At 39.2% G+C, this 15635-nt stretch overlaps 1 protein-coding gene across 4 annotated transcripts in view; it reads right to left on the reverse strand.

Annotated features, from left to right (window-relative positions):
- MYO5A (myosin VA) overlaps nucleotides 1-15635 on the reverse strand; it is a 264645-nt gene that overhangs the window by 104710 nt on the left and 144300 nt on the right. For all 4 annotated transcript variants that reach the window (XM_049904982.1, XM_049904981.1, XM_049904980.1 and 1 more), the window contains exons 14-16: nucleotides 8766-8849; nucleotides 2883-3044; nucleotides 1824-1921 (exon numbers count right to left, since the gene is read on the reverse strand). In XM_049904982.1, coding sequence (XP_049760939.1) covers nucleotides 1824-1921; nucleotides 2883-3044; nucleotides 8766-8849 — 344 coding nt within the window. The remainder of the gene's footprint in view (nucleotides 1-1823; nucleotides 1922-2882; nucleotides 3045-8765; nucleotides 8850-15635) is intronic.

Consider the following 15635-nt stretch of genomic DNA (forward strand, 5'->3'; position numbering starts at 1 on the left):
ACCCAGAACTAAAACCACTCCCGAAGCCAGCTTTTCAGACAAAGAATAGACTGGACTATAAGACATAAAATGATACTCATCAAGAGTGTGCTTCTTAGTTCAAGTAGATACCCGAAACTAAATGGGCAGCTCCTGTCTGGAGGCGTGATGAGAAGACAGACAGGGATAGGAGCTGGTTGAACGGACGTGGGAAATCTGGGGTGGAAAGGGGGAGTGTGTTACGTCACATTATAGGTATAGCAACTAGGGTTGCATAACAATGTGTGTATAAATTTTGTATGAGAAACTAAGTTGAGCTGTAAACTTTCACCTAAAACACACACACACAAAAAAATTGCTTATGTTCTAAAAGCTATTCAATAAGCACATACTACGCATTACTAAACCCCGGTGGTATAGTGGTTAAGGGCTACTGCGGCTAACCAAAAGGTCGGCAGTTCGAATCTGCCAGGCGCTCCTTGGAAACCCTAATGGAGCAGTTCTACTCTATTCTTTAGGGTCACTATGAGTTGGAACCAACTCGATGGCACCTAACAACAACAACAATAGCAACAAGTATTTATAGTGTTCACAGCAATGAGAAACATTTTGATTTTGTATTAAATTTTGTATTTATTTAACTCTAGACAATTGACATCTTAAAATTAAATTGACACTGAAAGATAAAGTAGAAAGGTCTTCCTCTCCCCAGATAAGCACTCTTATTACTCCCCAGTGTAAGCCCTAAGCTGCCTGCGTGAGTCTTCTGTTGCGCTATCTTCTTAGGTGTTCTGGTGGTGGTGGGAGACGGAGCTGCCAGATGGAAAGAAATGACCCTCAGCGCTGTCCCAGAGAGGGGCCCAGGGCATGGCAGCTTCTCCAGGCTTCCCACCTGCTTCTAGAAAGAGCTTCTTGGTGATGAGGAGGATAGGAGGATGTCAGTCTTTCAGATCTGCTCTAGAGGCTAAGGCAGAATTTTCAGAAAGAATTTGCAAGGGTGTAGGGAAACGGGTACTCTCATACACTGTGAAATGTGAGTGTATGTGCCTGGTCTTTGACCCACAAATTTCACTTCTAGAAATACATTATCCTGAGGAGATAATCAGACAAAAGCACATATATGTTTGCTAAAAGATGTTCATCATAGCATTGTTGGAATAATCTGAATTGCCCTCAATATGGAATGACTTAAGTGATGATATGTCTACACAATGGGATACTCTACAGTGACTTTTTATTTACTACCATGGAAAGCTGTCCACAGTCTATTAAATTAAAATGCAGATATAAAACAGCAATTCCAACACATGCCCATCCTTTTTTTTAATCTCTCTCTTTCTCAGAAAGACACACACACACACACACACACACACACACGGAGCAGGGAAGGGAGGAAAGTTAATTGGTAAAGAAAGATCCTTGCAAGTTAAAACCAGTTAGCTTTCTGGATATTGTTGATGTGTTTTCCTTTATTTTTATACTAGTTTACTTTCTTTGAAAATTGTTTTTACAGTGTATGTGTACGAATTTTAAAATTAGGGAAATACTTTGAAAAATTTTGAAAAAGCAACCTCTAGAAAGATCTGTTCTCCCCTCATACATGATTAAGTGAAGAAGGATGAGATGCTGGTAAAAGTAAACAGTCTCTGATGGTATCAATAGTTGAAATAACTGTAACTAAAACTACACTCATTGCTGTGGAGTAATTCCAACTCATAGTAACCCTATAGGACAGAGTAGAACTGCCCCATAGTGTTTATTCCTTGTGTTGTTTTGGCAATACCTATGAGATATGGCCCCTTTATTTTTTCATTGACTAGTTTTTTTAGTTGAGACATACTTACGTGAATGGAAACTTGAAGTCATTAGGCTTAATACAGCGGACATAGTGAGGAGTGGTGGCATTGAGGGTCTCCATAAGCAAGTGAAGGGAGTTTCGGAACTGCACAAAAAAAAGTAGAAAGGGGCATCAAGGGCTTGTCAAAAGTCAAGAATAAAATAAACCAATTTAATGTTCTCTTCTTACTGCACTAATAAAAATGACTTCGCTACCTACAAACCTGACACATCTTCAAAAGGAGAGCTGCTACTGAACAGAAATGCTAGAGCTGTAGGTTACAACTGCTTAAATGCTACTACTTGGATACTTAACCTGCTGGATATACATCCACTCTCCTCTCACCTACTTTTCCCTGCTCCCTTTTAAAAATATAAATCTCTACAGCTTCCTGTTTTGGCTCAGAATTTCGAATAAAAACTTCACCTCACTTTAAGAATATTAAGGTCATTTAAACACACAGAGGGGGAATTTTGCTAGAAGATCCTGAAACAGTAGCCAAGACTTAAGAAGTACAGGGAGTGACTGCAGAATGGGAGAGTATAGTCAGTGGTGGGGTTACAGTTAGGACAAGGACATGGGCTGTGGCCCTGGGCAGGCCCTGCTTCCTGTCCATACTAGGCAGGTACACAGAAAAGCAAGCTGACTGGTGCTCAGCCTCCCATCCAAAGGCTGGCCCCTAATCAGGCACTAAGCTCGAGTATAACTTGTGCCAAATCCCCAGACTGTAAGACACAGATAAAGGAGAGAGTGGTGTTCCTGCACTGGAGGGGCTGATAAGCTATACAAATTCAGACAGAAAACAATCGGAGAACAAAACAAAGACAGCGGCAGTCTGGCAAAGACAATATGCACTAGGAGAATTAAGACAGAGAAAACTATTTTCAGAAAGGCTTAATTAAGCAGAGTGGCAGATGTGAAGATGGGTCGAGAGAAGTGTGAGTGGATGGTGCTGAGCGTGCTCACGGGGAAGGATCTAGCCTCTCCTATCTAAGGACCCCACTTGGGAGCCCAAGGCTTCAGGCAGCAGAGGGGAACAGGTGCTGCAGCAGTTCCCTGAGCTCACCTGGTGCCCCACGGTTTTCCTGTGCTCCTTGGCTGCCTGGCCTGGCCTGCCTTTGGTAGGCTTTGTAGGCACACGGGTGAGGAGGATGCGTCCCGAAGAGGTGGCTGAAGTTGGACTGATAGCCTTCTCATCATCTTGAAATAATTCTGGTATCATCTTAAACTGATTCAGAACAGTAACAGGAAATTACACTTGGAACTAAAATACCAATATAAACCTTCACAAAAGAAACGTTATGAAGATTTCCTTCCTTAAATAATCCCTTTCAGATTCACATTCTAGAAATAATCAATATCTGTGTTAGGAGCCAAAAACATGAGAGGAAGGTGAGATAAAGTTATAAAAATATAGGTAGAAAAGTGCAATCATTTACAACAATATTAGGGGAAAAACAGAACTACTACACTTAGACATGAAATCCTAATCCATAGGAAATGGCCACTCTGAACATATTACTGGTTCTGAACTATGATTATTTTATAAGTAAAACGCTAATTGAAAGTCTTATCTTATTACTTCAGTTCCATAAAATGTTTTATTACCCAGCTGAGAAAAACACTAGTCCAAGTCTGCAAGTTATTTGTCAACTGTTCATCTGCTTCATTTCAGCACTAACTCAAAAATACTGTTGAATACCCAGTAAATATGTGGTGAAAACCAGGATATCTAGGGAAGCCTGTGTGAAAGGTGGGCCATGAAACCAATTAGTATAGGAGGTCATTGAGCCTTTTAGTGCACGCTTCGGTACACAGAGATGGAGCCCACATTGGTCTAATCTTTGGAGTGCAAGGAGGCTGCATGGTGCAAAACTAAGATGTGAACATAGCCTTGACTGGCTCCCACATCTCCGCTCAGCCCCTCCACACTGTGTATGCAGCAAGCTCAAAGGTGCAGTGATAAGGAATAGACAGGCATGTTCAGGGAACGGTGCTTACAGGCTGCAGTACTCAGTGATTGGGGTGGGGCAAGAAATGAGCCTGAAAGGGTTAGCAGGAGCCATTTCCTCCAGAACCCTAGTAGGTTGTGCTAAGTAGATGTGGAATAAAAAATATTGTTGAAAATCTCAGCAGGAAGGATGTCATGAACTAGTTCTACAATATTATAAGATTATAAGGTAATTGCTTGCTAATGATAATTTTAAGAAAATGATTTGGAGTTTAGGAAAAAAACAAAAAGGTTAAAAGAAAAAAAACACTGCCTGTATCCTATAAGCTTTTATATTTGTCTTCAGGGATTTAAAATTTGACTGCGTAGTTCCTGTAATCAATCCATTTTGTGTTTTCTAGGTTTATTAAAAGATTCAGTACCTAACAAGTGGGTGGATGCTATTAGCAAATGTGACTGGAAGAAATTTTATGGAACAAAAGAGACTTCAAACTAATCCACAGAAGCATCTTGATATATAGGTACATATTTTTACAACAATGCCACTTCCCCCATAAAGAAAATAAAATCCTTCTAAAAAATCAAATTATATTTGCAGCTATCAGTTACTTATCTAACAATCTCAGAAAATTGCCAGAAAAAAATAATTTGCTTATGAGAATTCTTTCACTAAAAAGTAAAGTCAAATAGATACTGCAGTTTCATTTGCTTTTTATGCGTATATCAATCATGAGGACAATTTAGGAAATAACTCATGATATGTATAACAAACTGTCATACATAACATACCAAGAATATTTCCTTGCTATACAAATGAATGTATTCCTCGCTTTACAGAATAAATAATATATTGTAGCTTGCTTGTCTATAAAGAAGAAAAAAACAATGTTTTATCATGACCTCATATTAGAAAAAAAAAAAAAATTTTTTTAGTTTTTTTTCATATTACAGTGTTCATATTACAATGTTAAAGCTAAGTTCCAAAGGAGAAAAATAAAACTTCCTAATAGACTGATCTGAAACCTCTAACGACTTAGAACAGTAGGCCAGTCGATGAAAGGCCACGTACTTTAGAATCTTACCCATATGATTCTACCATTCCCAAATGAATTACTAGTTCTACATTAGCAGTTACCTAAACTTTGTTTTTCTCTCTTTAGTGTGAAATGATTTAATAGAGCTGGGCTGCAATATTATATTCACCAGTAAATGCTACAATTTAACTTAAGATCTACAATATCTACCAGAAAATTGCTTAGTTTTCAGAGTTCAGGGAACATGCACACATACATGCATATATGTATGTGTGAGTGCCTTTTTCTTTCCTCATGGATATTATAAATTTAAAATTCTCTACATTAAGTTTTCTTCAAAAAAAAAAGTACATTTCAAATTGGTATATTAGAGACTATTATTTCTTCTGCAGGTAGTGTTTCTGCTACCTCACGGGGCCTTTTCTTCTCAGACTTCTTTCCTAGCTCCTCTTGCTAGCTTCTAAAAGTTGGAATGAATATGATAACAGCCCAGCTATCTTCCCTTTTTTTCTCTACAGGTTCGCCATAGGCAATCTCACATAGTCCTATAGCTTTAAATACCACCTAGGTGCTAAAGACTACCAAATTTATATCACCTGCCTCGACTTTTCCTCTGAACTGCCAACTTTCATTTCCAACTTCCTATATATGGCAGTCCACTTGGCTATTTATTACCATCTCAAACTAAACATGTCCAAAACAGAGCTCTTGATTCTTTTCCCCAAAGCCTGATCTTTTACCAGTCTTCAGACCTTAGTAAATGGCCCCATCACCCATCCAGTACCCAGGTAAAAAACCTAGAAGTCATCCTCCTTTCTCCCTTCTCTTACGCTCCATACTCAATCCATCAACAAGACCTATCAACTATACCCACTAATTATATCCCACCTCCACTGTTTTTTTTTCCACTGCTGTTAGTGGTGAAGTGGTTAAAAGCTCAGCTGCTAATTAAAAGGTCAGCAGTTCAAATCCACCAGCTGCTCCTTGGAAACCCTTTGGACAGTTCTACTTTGTCGTTAGGGTTGCTATGAGTTGGAATCGACTTGATGGAAACAGATTCCACTGTTGCAATCTCAGCATCTCATTCCACCATGTCTCTTCTAGATCACATCCGCCAAATCTCTATCCACTCTAAATAATACCTCCACACAGCATTATATCATTCTTCAGGTGAAAACTTTTCAGATGCTCCACTGCAACAGGTATAAAAACCACACTCTCTACCACCATCTGCAAGACCCTCCCTCTAGGAAGCAGCTCCTGTCTACCCGTTCCACAGTCCCACTCACCTACCATGCTCCAGCCATACTGGCCTTCTTTTTGGACCTCAAACACAAGCCACTTATTCAGTTTCCTGCTCCCCACCTGCTCTCCCCTCTGTCTTGATGTAGCTATCTCCCATCAATCAGGCTCCATCTCCGGTGTCACTTCCTCAGAGGCCTTCCCTGACCACTCAAGCAAGGCAGTGCCTTGCCAGTGGCTGCTCACACATACTGTCTCTCTAGCTTGGTACCCCATTTTACTTTATAACACTTATCACTCTCTGAAATTACCTAAACATCAGATTAAGTGGTTACTGCCTAGCTTTCCACAAGAGCAGGAACTTCTGCCTATCTCATTTACCTCGCTTACTTCACTAAATCCCCAATTTCTTAAATCATTTACTGAAGAATTTATCTGCTCCCCAGTGACAGGGGATGCCAACTTTATTTAAAGATAGACAGGTAAGTGGATACGTCTGGGGATTCCACCTTGTTTCTTTGATCTGTCTCTCTAAAGATAGGGTTCTGAATTGCTTAAGACTAAACTTGTATGTTCTGGACATTGTAATAAAGAAAATAGAAGAATCCACATAACAAGTTCATGAAGATGTGGGAAATAATCTCATTAATAATAACAACAACGTTATTCACTAAGAGCTTTCTATGCAAGGCGTACTGTTCCAAAGGCTTTATATGACTGATTTAATCCTTATAAACAACCCCATAAAGTAGATAGAATCATGATTCTATTTTAGAGATGTGAGATCTGAGGCATAACTCAGTAGATGAAATGAGCTTCTACTCATCATCAATTAGCAACACAGAAAGTAGAAGTTGTACTTCATTTTAATGATATTTGGCAGAGTTGTAATTTAGTAGCATTTAGTTGAGTTGCAATTCATTAATGTGTTCCTGATATTAGATGTGGCAACAGAAAATTTTTTTATGGTGGGAAAATATAAATTAAGACACCTTCTGTAAAGTTTATAATTGTTTTCAGGTAGTAAGTTTGGCTAGAGGCTGTAAGATTAAAAAAAAAAAAAAAGATAAAACATACACACACAACCCCATACTATATTATCACAAAGAGAATTCTATTCAAACACATAATACAAATATAGATCTTCTAAAATTAGTACTTTCTAGAGAACAAATCGGTACATGCTATACATTATACCTGCTCCCTATCAGGTGAAATTAAAATACAAACTTCATGCCCTTAGGTTAGGTTTCTGCAAAGACTGGGAGGCCCTCAAGCTGTAAGTTAGGTAAATCACTACTGCCCACTCCAGCCGTAACAATGCTACTTAGATGGGCAGTCACTGCGAATGATTCACCAGAACACAGAGTTACATTCTGATGATTATATGGATCCACTTGTCCACCAGAAGAGTTAAGTCAGAATGAAGACAGAAATGATAGATAACAGAAGCCTATGAATGTTCTATTAAGCAAAATCCCTTCAGTGAAGGCAATTTACAGTGGTGTTTTATCACATAAACAATAGTAGCAACACTAGAATTTCATTATTCATAAACTAAAGACGAAATATCATCTTTAACTGAAGAATACTCAGGTATTACCACTGTGAGAGAATTTTCTCCTACATATCAATCCTGTAGTTATAAAGCATTAATGCCCAATACTTGCTACAGTCAGGAAAAACACCTTACTTTTTTCTACAGATATTTTGACTCACAGTATTATTTTCTGAGGGCTGAAACTGAAATTTAGTTTTTATATGATCCTTATGTATCAAAATAATTGAAAGTAAAAGCTTTGCTCTGAAAACCAGAATCAAAATGTTCTTATGTACTTTACTGAAGTTAAAAGGATTATCTTATAATAAACCAGAAAAACAGTGCCAGCCAGCAATCTAGAAGAATTCACATAAATATTTTTATTTTTTTACCAAACATTTAAATACTTATTTTGCTAAACTAAGTAACAGGCCTCCTGGTTTGCTCCCTAACAGGTGAAAATGAGCATGTTCCCTCTCCCAGTCCTCTCCTGATGAGTCAAAGGGTAGAGGTTGGGATAAATCTAATAACTAATCTGGTATAGTCACCATAGTTCTTTGTCATCTGGAATATTCTTTTCACGCTGAAAAGCAGTGTTTCTGATATCCATGACTAATAAAAAATAATTTCAAAGTGCTTCAGGCCACATCTGAAATGGCACTCAATGATCCAAAGGTTAACCTCCATCTGGATGGAGTGCATACGGCCATGTTTCTAGCACATTCATTCAAAATGACACAGCAGAAATAATATTTTCTCCCATAATCTCTCACAAAGGCACAGGAGAGAATACTGCATGCTGAGGAGTTTATCATTTTTAGGTTATTTTCACATAAAACTGAAAGGCAACATTGTATACTGGCATAGAGCACACACTATGAGCTAGTTGGCCTGAGTTTTAATTTGACTCCAAAAGTCACTTGCTATGAAGTCTCTGTGCCTCAGCTGCCTTATCTGTAAAATGGGAGTAGTGATAATATCACCTCATTATAAGGATTAAATGAGTAAACATTTGCAAAGCATTTAGAACAGGGTCTAACACACAGTATTATGTGTTTGATAAATAAAAACTAAAAATAAAACTGGCTTTGTTAGAAAAAACCATTTTGCTAAAAAGATATTTTTAGGTAATTAACATATTAGGGAACATATCCCAATTGGAAAAAGCTTATCTATATTTACCTTGCTTGATTTAAGAACTTTAATTTGTTCTTCAAAAACGGTGTCTTTATTCTTTTCAAGAAAGCCTTCACACTGGTATTCCACCTAAAAACATGGAAAAATCTCCTTAACTAAAAAAACTTTTGAATAGATATTATCATCATAAACAACAAAAATATACTCAGGCTATCTATACAGCTCTCAGCAAAGTGGAATCGTCAGTTTTATTTTAAGAAACAAGTATAGTTTTTACTAGTAAGAATGTATGTTAACTCTACAGTAAAGTTTCCAAATGTTTTGCCTAAGGAACAGTGGGAGTGCTGACTAATTGTGGTTCAAAAGATTTTCCCAACTCTTGGCTAAGCAGACTCCTAAGAAGTTGGTCCTCTCCTCCCATGCTGGCCAAACAGAGTGCCTCCAAGGCTGACCCAATGCATCTCCTTCTATCCAGCTCACCACCTGGCAGAGCTAAGCCCCTGCTGGGAAGAGAAGGGATGAAGCAGGAGAGAGGATCAGGAGGAACAGATGGCTCTCTGACAGGGAGAACATTTGAAAAGCTGGTGATGGATAGTGGTAGGGGTTGGGAAAATAGTGTATGATGGGTGAAAATGTACTACTGAAGAACAGCTTATCCTATTCCTACTGCCAAAATTCCAGCAGCACCAGCCATTTTCGACTCATGGGCTCCACAGCCTGTACCACACAACCCTGGTCACTCAAAGTTTCTGGCCAGGGTTAAAGGTGACCTGGAAAGCCCTCAAACCCTGAAAGGGGCCTCAGAAGCATACCCCAAGGTCTTCCCTAAAAATTAGGCTTGTGGTTCCTGATTTGCTAAGGAAGCTAGAGAGCTTGTGAAGCAGCAAGTCTGCATACCTTATCGGGAGGGACACAGAGAATTAACCACAAAGGGTGAGACCAGTGCACAGTCTCTACTCTGAACCCCTTAGGGCCAAACAGGCTACAAAACTAAGAGTTTCTCAGAAGTCTAGTAATGTAGTATGTACATACACCATTTTGTAATACCTCCAGCAGTCCCTGAGGTAGCAATCTTTAATCACATCATTCATATTTCTATAATGAAATGTGTATAAACACCTTCAGTGGGATAAATAAAGACTACAAATAACTTCACGTTAGTTCAGGTCAGAGATCAGGGCTAGCCACCAAAAGAGTTATAAAAAGACTTGGTTTTCAGAGCTTTCTGGACTTTTGAATAATAGACAGAGGATTGTAGACTCCCATTTATTTCAGAACATAATTCTATTTAAACAAAAGAAGAGAAGGAAGGCAAGGCCAAGATGGCAGAGTACTCAGATGCTTCCTGTGGTCCCTCTTACAATGATGATCCAAAAAAATGAGTGAATCATTATATGTAACAATCTAGGAGCCTGAATATCAAAGAAAAAGTTGAGAAATCAGACTGGGCAGCAATGGGAGGGAAACACGGTTCAGAAGCAGTGAGGAGTTCCAACACCTGACCTGGCCAGTATCAGCACCCTGCAGCCTGAATCAGTTGGCGTGCACGGTGAGGCAAGCAGTGGTGCTTGGGACGAGTTCTGCACATCAGGAGAGATAGAGCAGCGGAAAGACTGCTCAAGCTTCCAGAACCAGCGAGAAACAGTGCTCAATCAGTGAAAGGTAAGTACAAGCGTCTAACCTACCACACAGATTAAAAAAAAAAAAACCCTTTTGGGAAGTACCTTTCTTCCATTTACCTGCCCTCAAACCACTCTGCTCCAAGTCCCAGTCTGGCCTCAGCGATTGCTGCACTCCCTAGGCTGGAAGTAGGATCTGTCAAGTGCCCTAAGTCACTCTCTAAATTTGGAGGGAGAACAAATTAACAAACAGTAAAATGTAATCTGCCAGTTCCCCTACGCCAGGAAACTCAGAGCAGGCACAGCCCCTTTCCCTAGGCATAGGCATAAGGGGTCCACAGACTTTGAATGCCTTTCACCCCTGCTTAGACCTGGGTGGGCCATTTCAACAGAGTAGGCCCTCACTAGCACAGTTCAAAAGGGCATATACCTGAAGCCTATTTTTAATTGTATCAGCTATATAAGGGAAAGAGGCAGATTTGTGACATGACACCGCCCTGCCCATTAAACAGGGTCCTCACCTAGCCACATCAGGGGCCTGTGGACTGGTGGATCCACCCACTCCACAAAGCCACCCATGACAGGGGACCAAGAATAAGTGGTGATTCTCAACCCTTACAACCAACAGCACTGGGTTCCCACAGTCCGCCTGCAAAACTCACCTACCTACGTATTCTAGGGAACACGGACAGACCTTCCACCAAGACAGGGGCAGCAGTCAGACTCCAGCCTTGATAAGCACATGAACTCCTACTGCAGCCAGACACCTGTGCCTAATCTAATCACCCTTACCTGACTAGGACTGTAGTTGAGAGCCTCCACCATGCACTCAGTGACCGACAACCTTAGACACATGAGCTAAATCCATACAAGAAAATTAGATGGATTCCTAGGCTCACAATACCTAGTAACAGTTATAGCCACCTGAAGACAGGAGGCGAGAGCTCCAAAGACACCAATAATCAAGCCAGCTCACACCACCAGTCCATTTTGGCATATCAAAAGAAAACAAATCAAGAAGCTAGGGCAGAGAAAGCAAACATAAAATGAAAAAGTATAATAACTTACTAATGGCTCAGAGACAACAGTCAATATCAAATCATATAAAGAGGCAGATCATGACGACTTCAGCAAGCCACCAAAACAAAGATTCAAAAAACATTCTGGAGGAAGAGATTTTCTTGGAATTACCAGAGGTAGAATTCAAAAGATTAATGTACAGAGCTGTTCAAGAAATCAGGAAGATCAGGCAAAAAGCAAAAGAAACCAAAGAACACACAAACCAAAAGAAAATTTAAGAAGGTTATATAAGAGCATAATGACAAATTTAACAGGCTACAAGAATCTATATAGAGACAGAAAACAGAAATTCAAAAGATTAACGATAAAATTTCAGAATTAGAAAACTCAATACACAGTCATAGAAGCAGAATTGAGGCAATGGAAGTCAGAATTAGCACGACTGAGGATAAAGCACTTGACACCAATTTGAGGAAAAAATCAGATAAAAGAATTTTAATAAAATGAAAAAAGCCTAAGAATTATGTGGAATTCCATCAACAAGAAGAACCAACGTGTGACTGGACTACCAGAACTGGGGCGGGGGAGGGGGGAGGATGGTAACAGAGCATACACAGATAACTGCTAAAGGTTTGTTGGCAGAAAACTTCTCTGATACTATGAAAGATGAGAAAATATCTATCCAAAAAGCTCATTAAAACCCACACAAGGCAGACCCCAAGAGAAAGTCACCAAGACATATTATAATCAAACTTACCAAAACCAGAGATAAAGAGAGAGCTAGGGATAAAAAAAAAAAAAAAAATCTTCACAAAAGAGACTCAATAAGACTAAGCTCTGACTACTTAGCAGAAAGCACACATGCAAGACAATGGAATGACATATATAAAGCCTTAAGGGAAAAAAATTGCAGGCAAGAATTATATATCTGGCAAAACTATCTCTCAAATATGATGGAAAAATTAGGACATTTTCCAGATAAAAAAAAATTATAAAATTTGTAAAAACCAAAACAAAATTACAAGAAATACTAAAGGCAGTACATTGGTCGGAAAATCAATAACATCAGGTAAAAACTCAAGACTAGAACACAGGATAAAACAATAAGATATCAACACAGATAGGGTAGCCACACAAATAAATCAAAGCTAAACACTGAAAGTAGAGTAGCAGAGATGTCAAAATATATAAGACGACAACATTGAAACAAAAAAGACGAACTAAATAATGTAGACGTAGATCTTTCAATGGAGAAGAAGTAAAGGCGATATAAAGAAATAATATATTGGTTTCAACTTAGAAAAACAGGTAAATATATTGGTTTAAACTTGGAAAAACACGGAATTATATCTCGTAATTCCAAAAAGGACACTAACAATCCTACACATCAAAATGAAAAACAAAATGTAAAGACTCAGAAAATACAAAATCAACAACAATGAAAAAGATGAAACAAAAATACATTAAGAAAAATGACTCAGCACAAAAAATCAAGTGGAAAAAAGAAACTGTAAATATCACACACACACACAAAATATAAAAATGACAGCACTGGGGGGCGGAGCCAAGATGGCGGACTAGGTAGACGCTACCTCGGATCCCTCTTGCAACAAAGACTCGGAAAAACAAGTGAATCGATCACATACATAACAATCTACGAACCCTGAACAACAAACACAGATGTAGAGACAGAGAACGAACAAATACGGGGAAGCAGCAACTGTTTACGGAGACTGGAGCCAGCGTACCAGTCAGGTAACCTTGGCGCCGGGCTTAGGGCTGGGCCCAGGGGACCTGAACTCAAAAATATTGCAGCGCAAACAAGGGAAGCAGCCCAACCTCCCTGAACTCACCCCGGGAAGGGGCCCAGCCAGTCCACGCATGCGGCGTGGCAACACGGCTGGTGGGAGAAGTCCCCGGGAGGCAGTGACTGGTTTTGGAGCCGGGAGTGCAGCATGCCAGCAGGGGAACCTTGACGCTGGGCTTTGGACTTGCAGTGGAGGATCTGACCGCAGCTTCAGCGGGCCAGACCCTCGGGGGCAATCTCCACACAGCCAGCACACATAGGCGACACGCCCCTCGGGAATCTCAGATAAAATAGTCATTCCAAGCAAGATAAGCAATTGTGGCTATATTCCGAGGTGCTACTCTCCTATTTCTCTGAACCCTGCCCCACCCTTCCCAGGCGGCTTCATTAACATTGGAATTTCCTGAGCCAGAGGGAGAATGGCTCCGGCTCCGCGGTGGCTTTGCTTTTCCCCTTTTTTTTTTCTTCTTTTCCTAACCCATTCTTCCGGCCTGAGAGAAGGAACCACAAAAAACCCAGGGACCAAAAATCCATCCCTAATTGGACTAAAAACACAGAACCAGCTACAGCCAAGCATATATGATCCAAATCTCGGACCTTCATCCTTATAGGGAACAAGGTGGCGGTTATAAACCAAAGGCAGTTCTGATAGGGATCTGACTGCATTTTTTTTAGCGGATTTTCTGGAAAAACAAGTTTCCCAGTGATGGCTCGGAAACAGCAGTCGGTATCAAACCACATAAAGAAGCAGACCATGACAGCTTCTACAACCCCCCAAACAAAAGCATCAAAATCTTTCCCAAATGAAGATACAATCCTGGAATTATCAGATACAGAATATAAAAAACTAATTTACAGAATGCATCAAGACATCAGAAACGAAATAAGGCAAACTGCAGAAAAAGCCAAGGAACACACTGATAAAACAGTTGAAGAACTCAAAAAGATTATTCAAGAATATAGTGGAAAAATTAATAAGTTGCAAGAATCCATAGAGAGACAGCATGTAGAAATCCAAAAGATTAATAATAAAATTACAGAATTAGACAACACAATAGGAAGTCAGAGGAGCAAACTCGAGCAATTAGAATGCAGACTGGGACATCTGGAGGACCAGGGAATTAACACCAACATAGCTGAAAAGCAATCAGATGAAAGAGTTAAAAAAAATGAAGAAACCCTAAGAATCATGTGGGACTCTATCAAGAAGGATAACTTGCGTGTGATTGGAGTCCCAGAACAGGGAGGGAGGACAGAAAATACAGAGAAAATAGTTCAGGATCTGCTGACAGAAAACTTCCCTGACATTATGAAAGACGAAAGGATATCTATCCAAGAGGATCATCGAACCCCATTTAAGATTGATCCAAAAAGAAAAACACCAAGACATATTATCATCAAACTTGCCAAAACCAAAGATAAAGAGAAAATTTTAAAAGCAGCCAGGGAGAAAAGAAAGGTCTCCTTCAAGGGAGAATCAATAAGAATAAGTTCAGACTACTCAGCAGAAACCATGCAGGCAAGAAGGCAATGGGATAACATATACAGAGCACTGAAGGAGAAAAACTGCCAGCCAAGGATCATATTTCCAGCAAAACTCTCTCTGAAATATGAAGGCGAAATTAGGACATTTACAGATAAACACAAGCTTAGAGAATTTGCAAAAACCAAACCAAGGCTACAAGAAATACTAAAGGATATTGTTGGGTCAGAAAACCAATAATATCAGATACCAGCACAACACAAGGTCACAGAACAGAGCATCCTGATATCAACTCAAATAGGGAAATCACAAAAACAAATTAAGATTAATTAAAAAAAAAAAATGCTCAAAACAGGAAATCATTGAAGTGAATATGTAAAAGACCACAATAATCAAAAAGAGGGACTAAATACAGGAGGCATAGAACTGCCATATGGAGAGTGATACAAAGCGATATAGAACAATACAAGTTAGGTTTTTACTTAGAAAAATAAAGGTAAATATTAAGGTAACCACAAAGAGGTATAACAACTCCAGAACTCAAGATAAAAGCCAAGAAAAACGTAATGACTCAACAAACAAAAAGTCAAACACTACAAAAATGAGGATCTCACAATTTGCTAAGAAAAACATCTCAGCACAAAAAAGTAAGTGGAAAAATGAAATTGTCAACAACACACATACAAAGGCATCAAAATGACAACACTAAACACTGATTTATGTATAATTATGCTGAATGTAAATGGACTAAATGCACCAATAAAGAGACAGAGAGTCTCGGACTGGATAAAGAAACACGATCCGTCTATATGCTGCCTACAAGAGACACACCTTAGACTTAGAGACACACACAAACTAAAACTCAAAGGATGGAAAAAAATATATCAAGCAAACAATAAGCAAAAAAGAAGAGGAGTAGCAATATTAATTTCTGACAAAATAGACTTTAAACTTAAATCCACCACAAAGGATAAAGAAGGACACTA

The sequence above is a fragment of the Elephas maximus genome, chromosome 12 (assembly GCF_024166365.1).
Source record: "Elephas maximus indicus isolate mEleMax1 chromosome 12, mEleMax1 primary haplotype, whole genome shotgun sequence".
NCBI lineage: Eukaryota > Metazoa > Chordata > Mammalia > Proboscidea > Elephantidae > Elephas > Elephas maximus.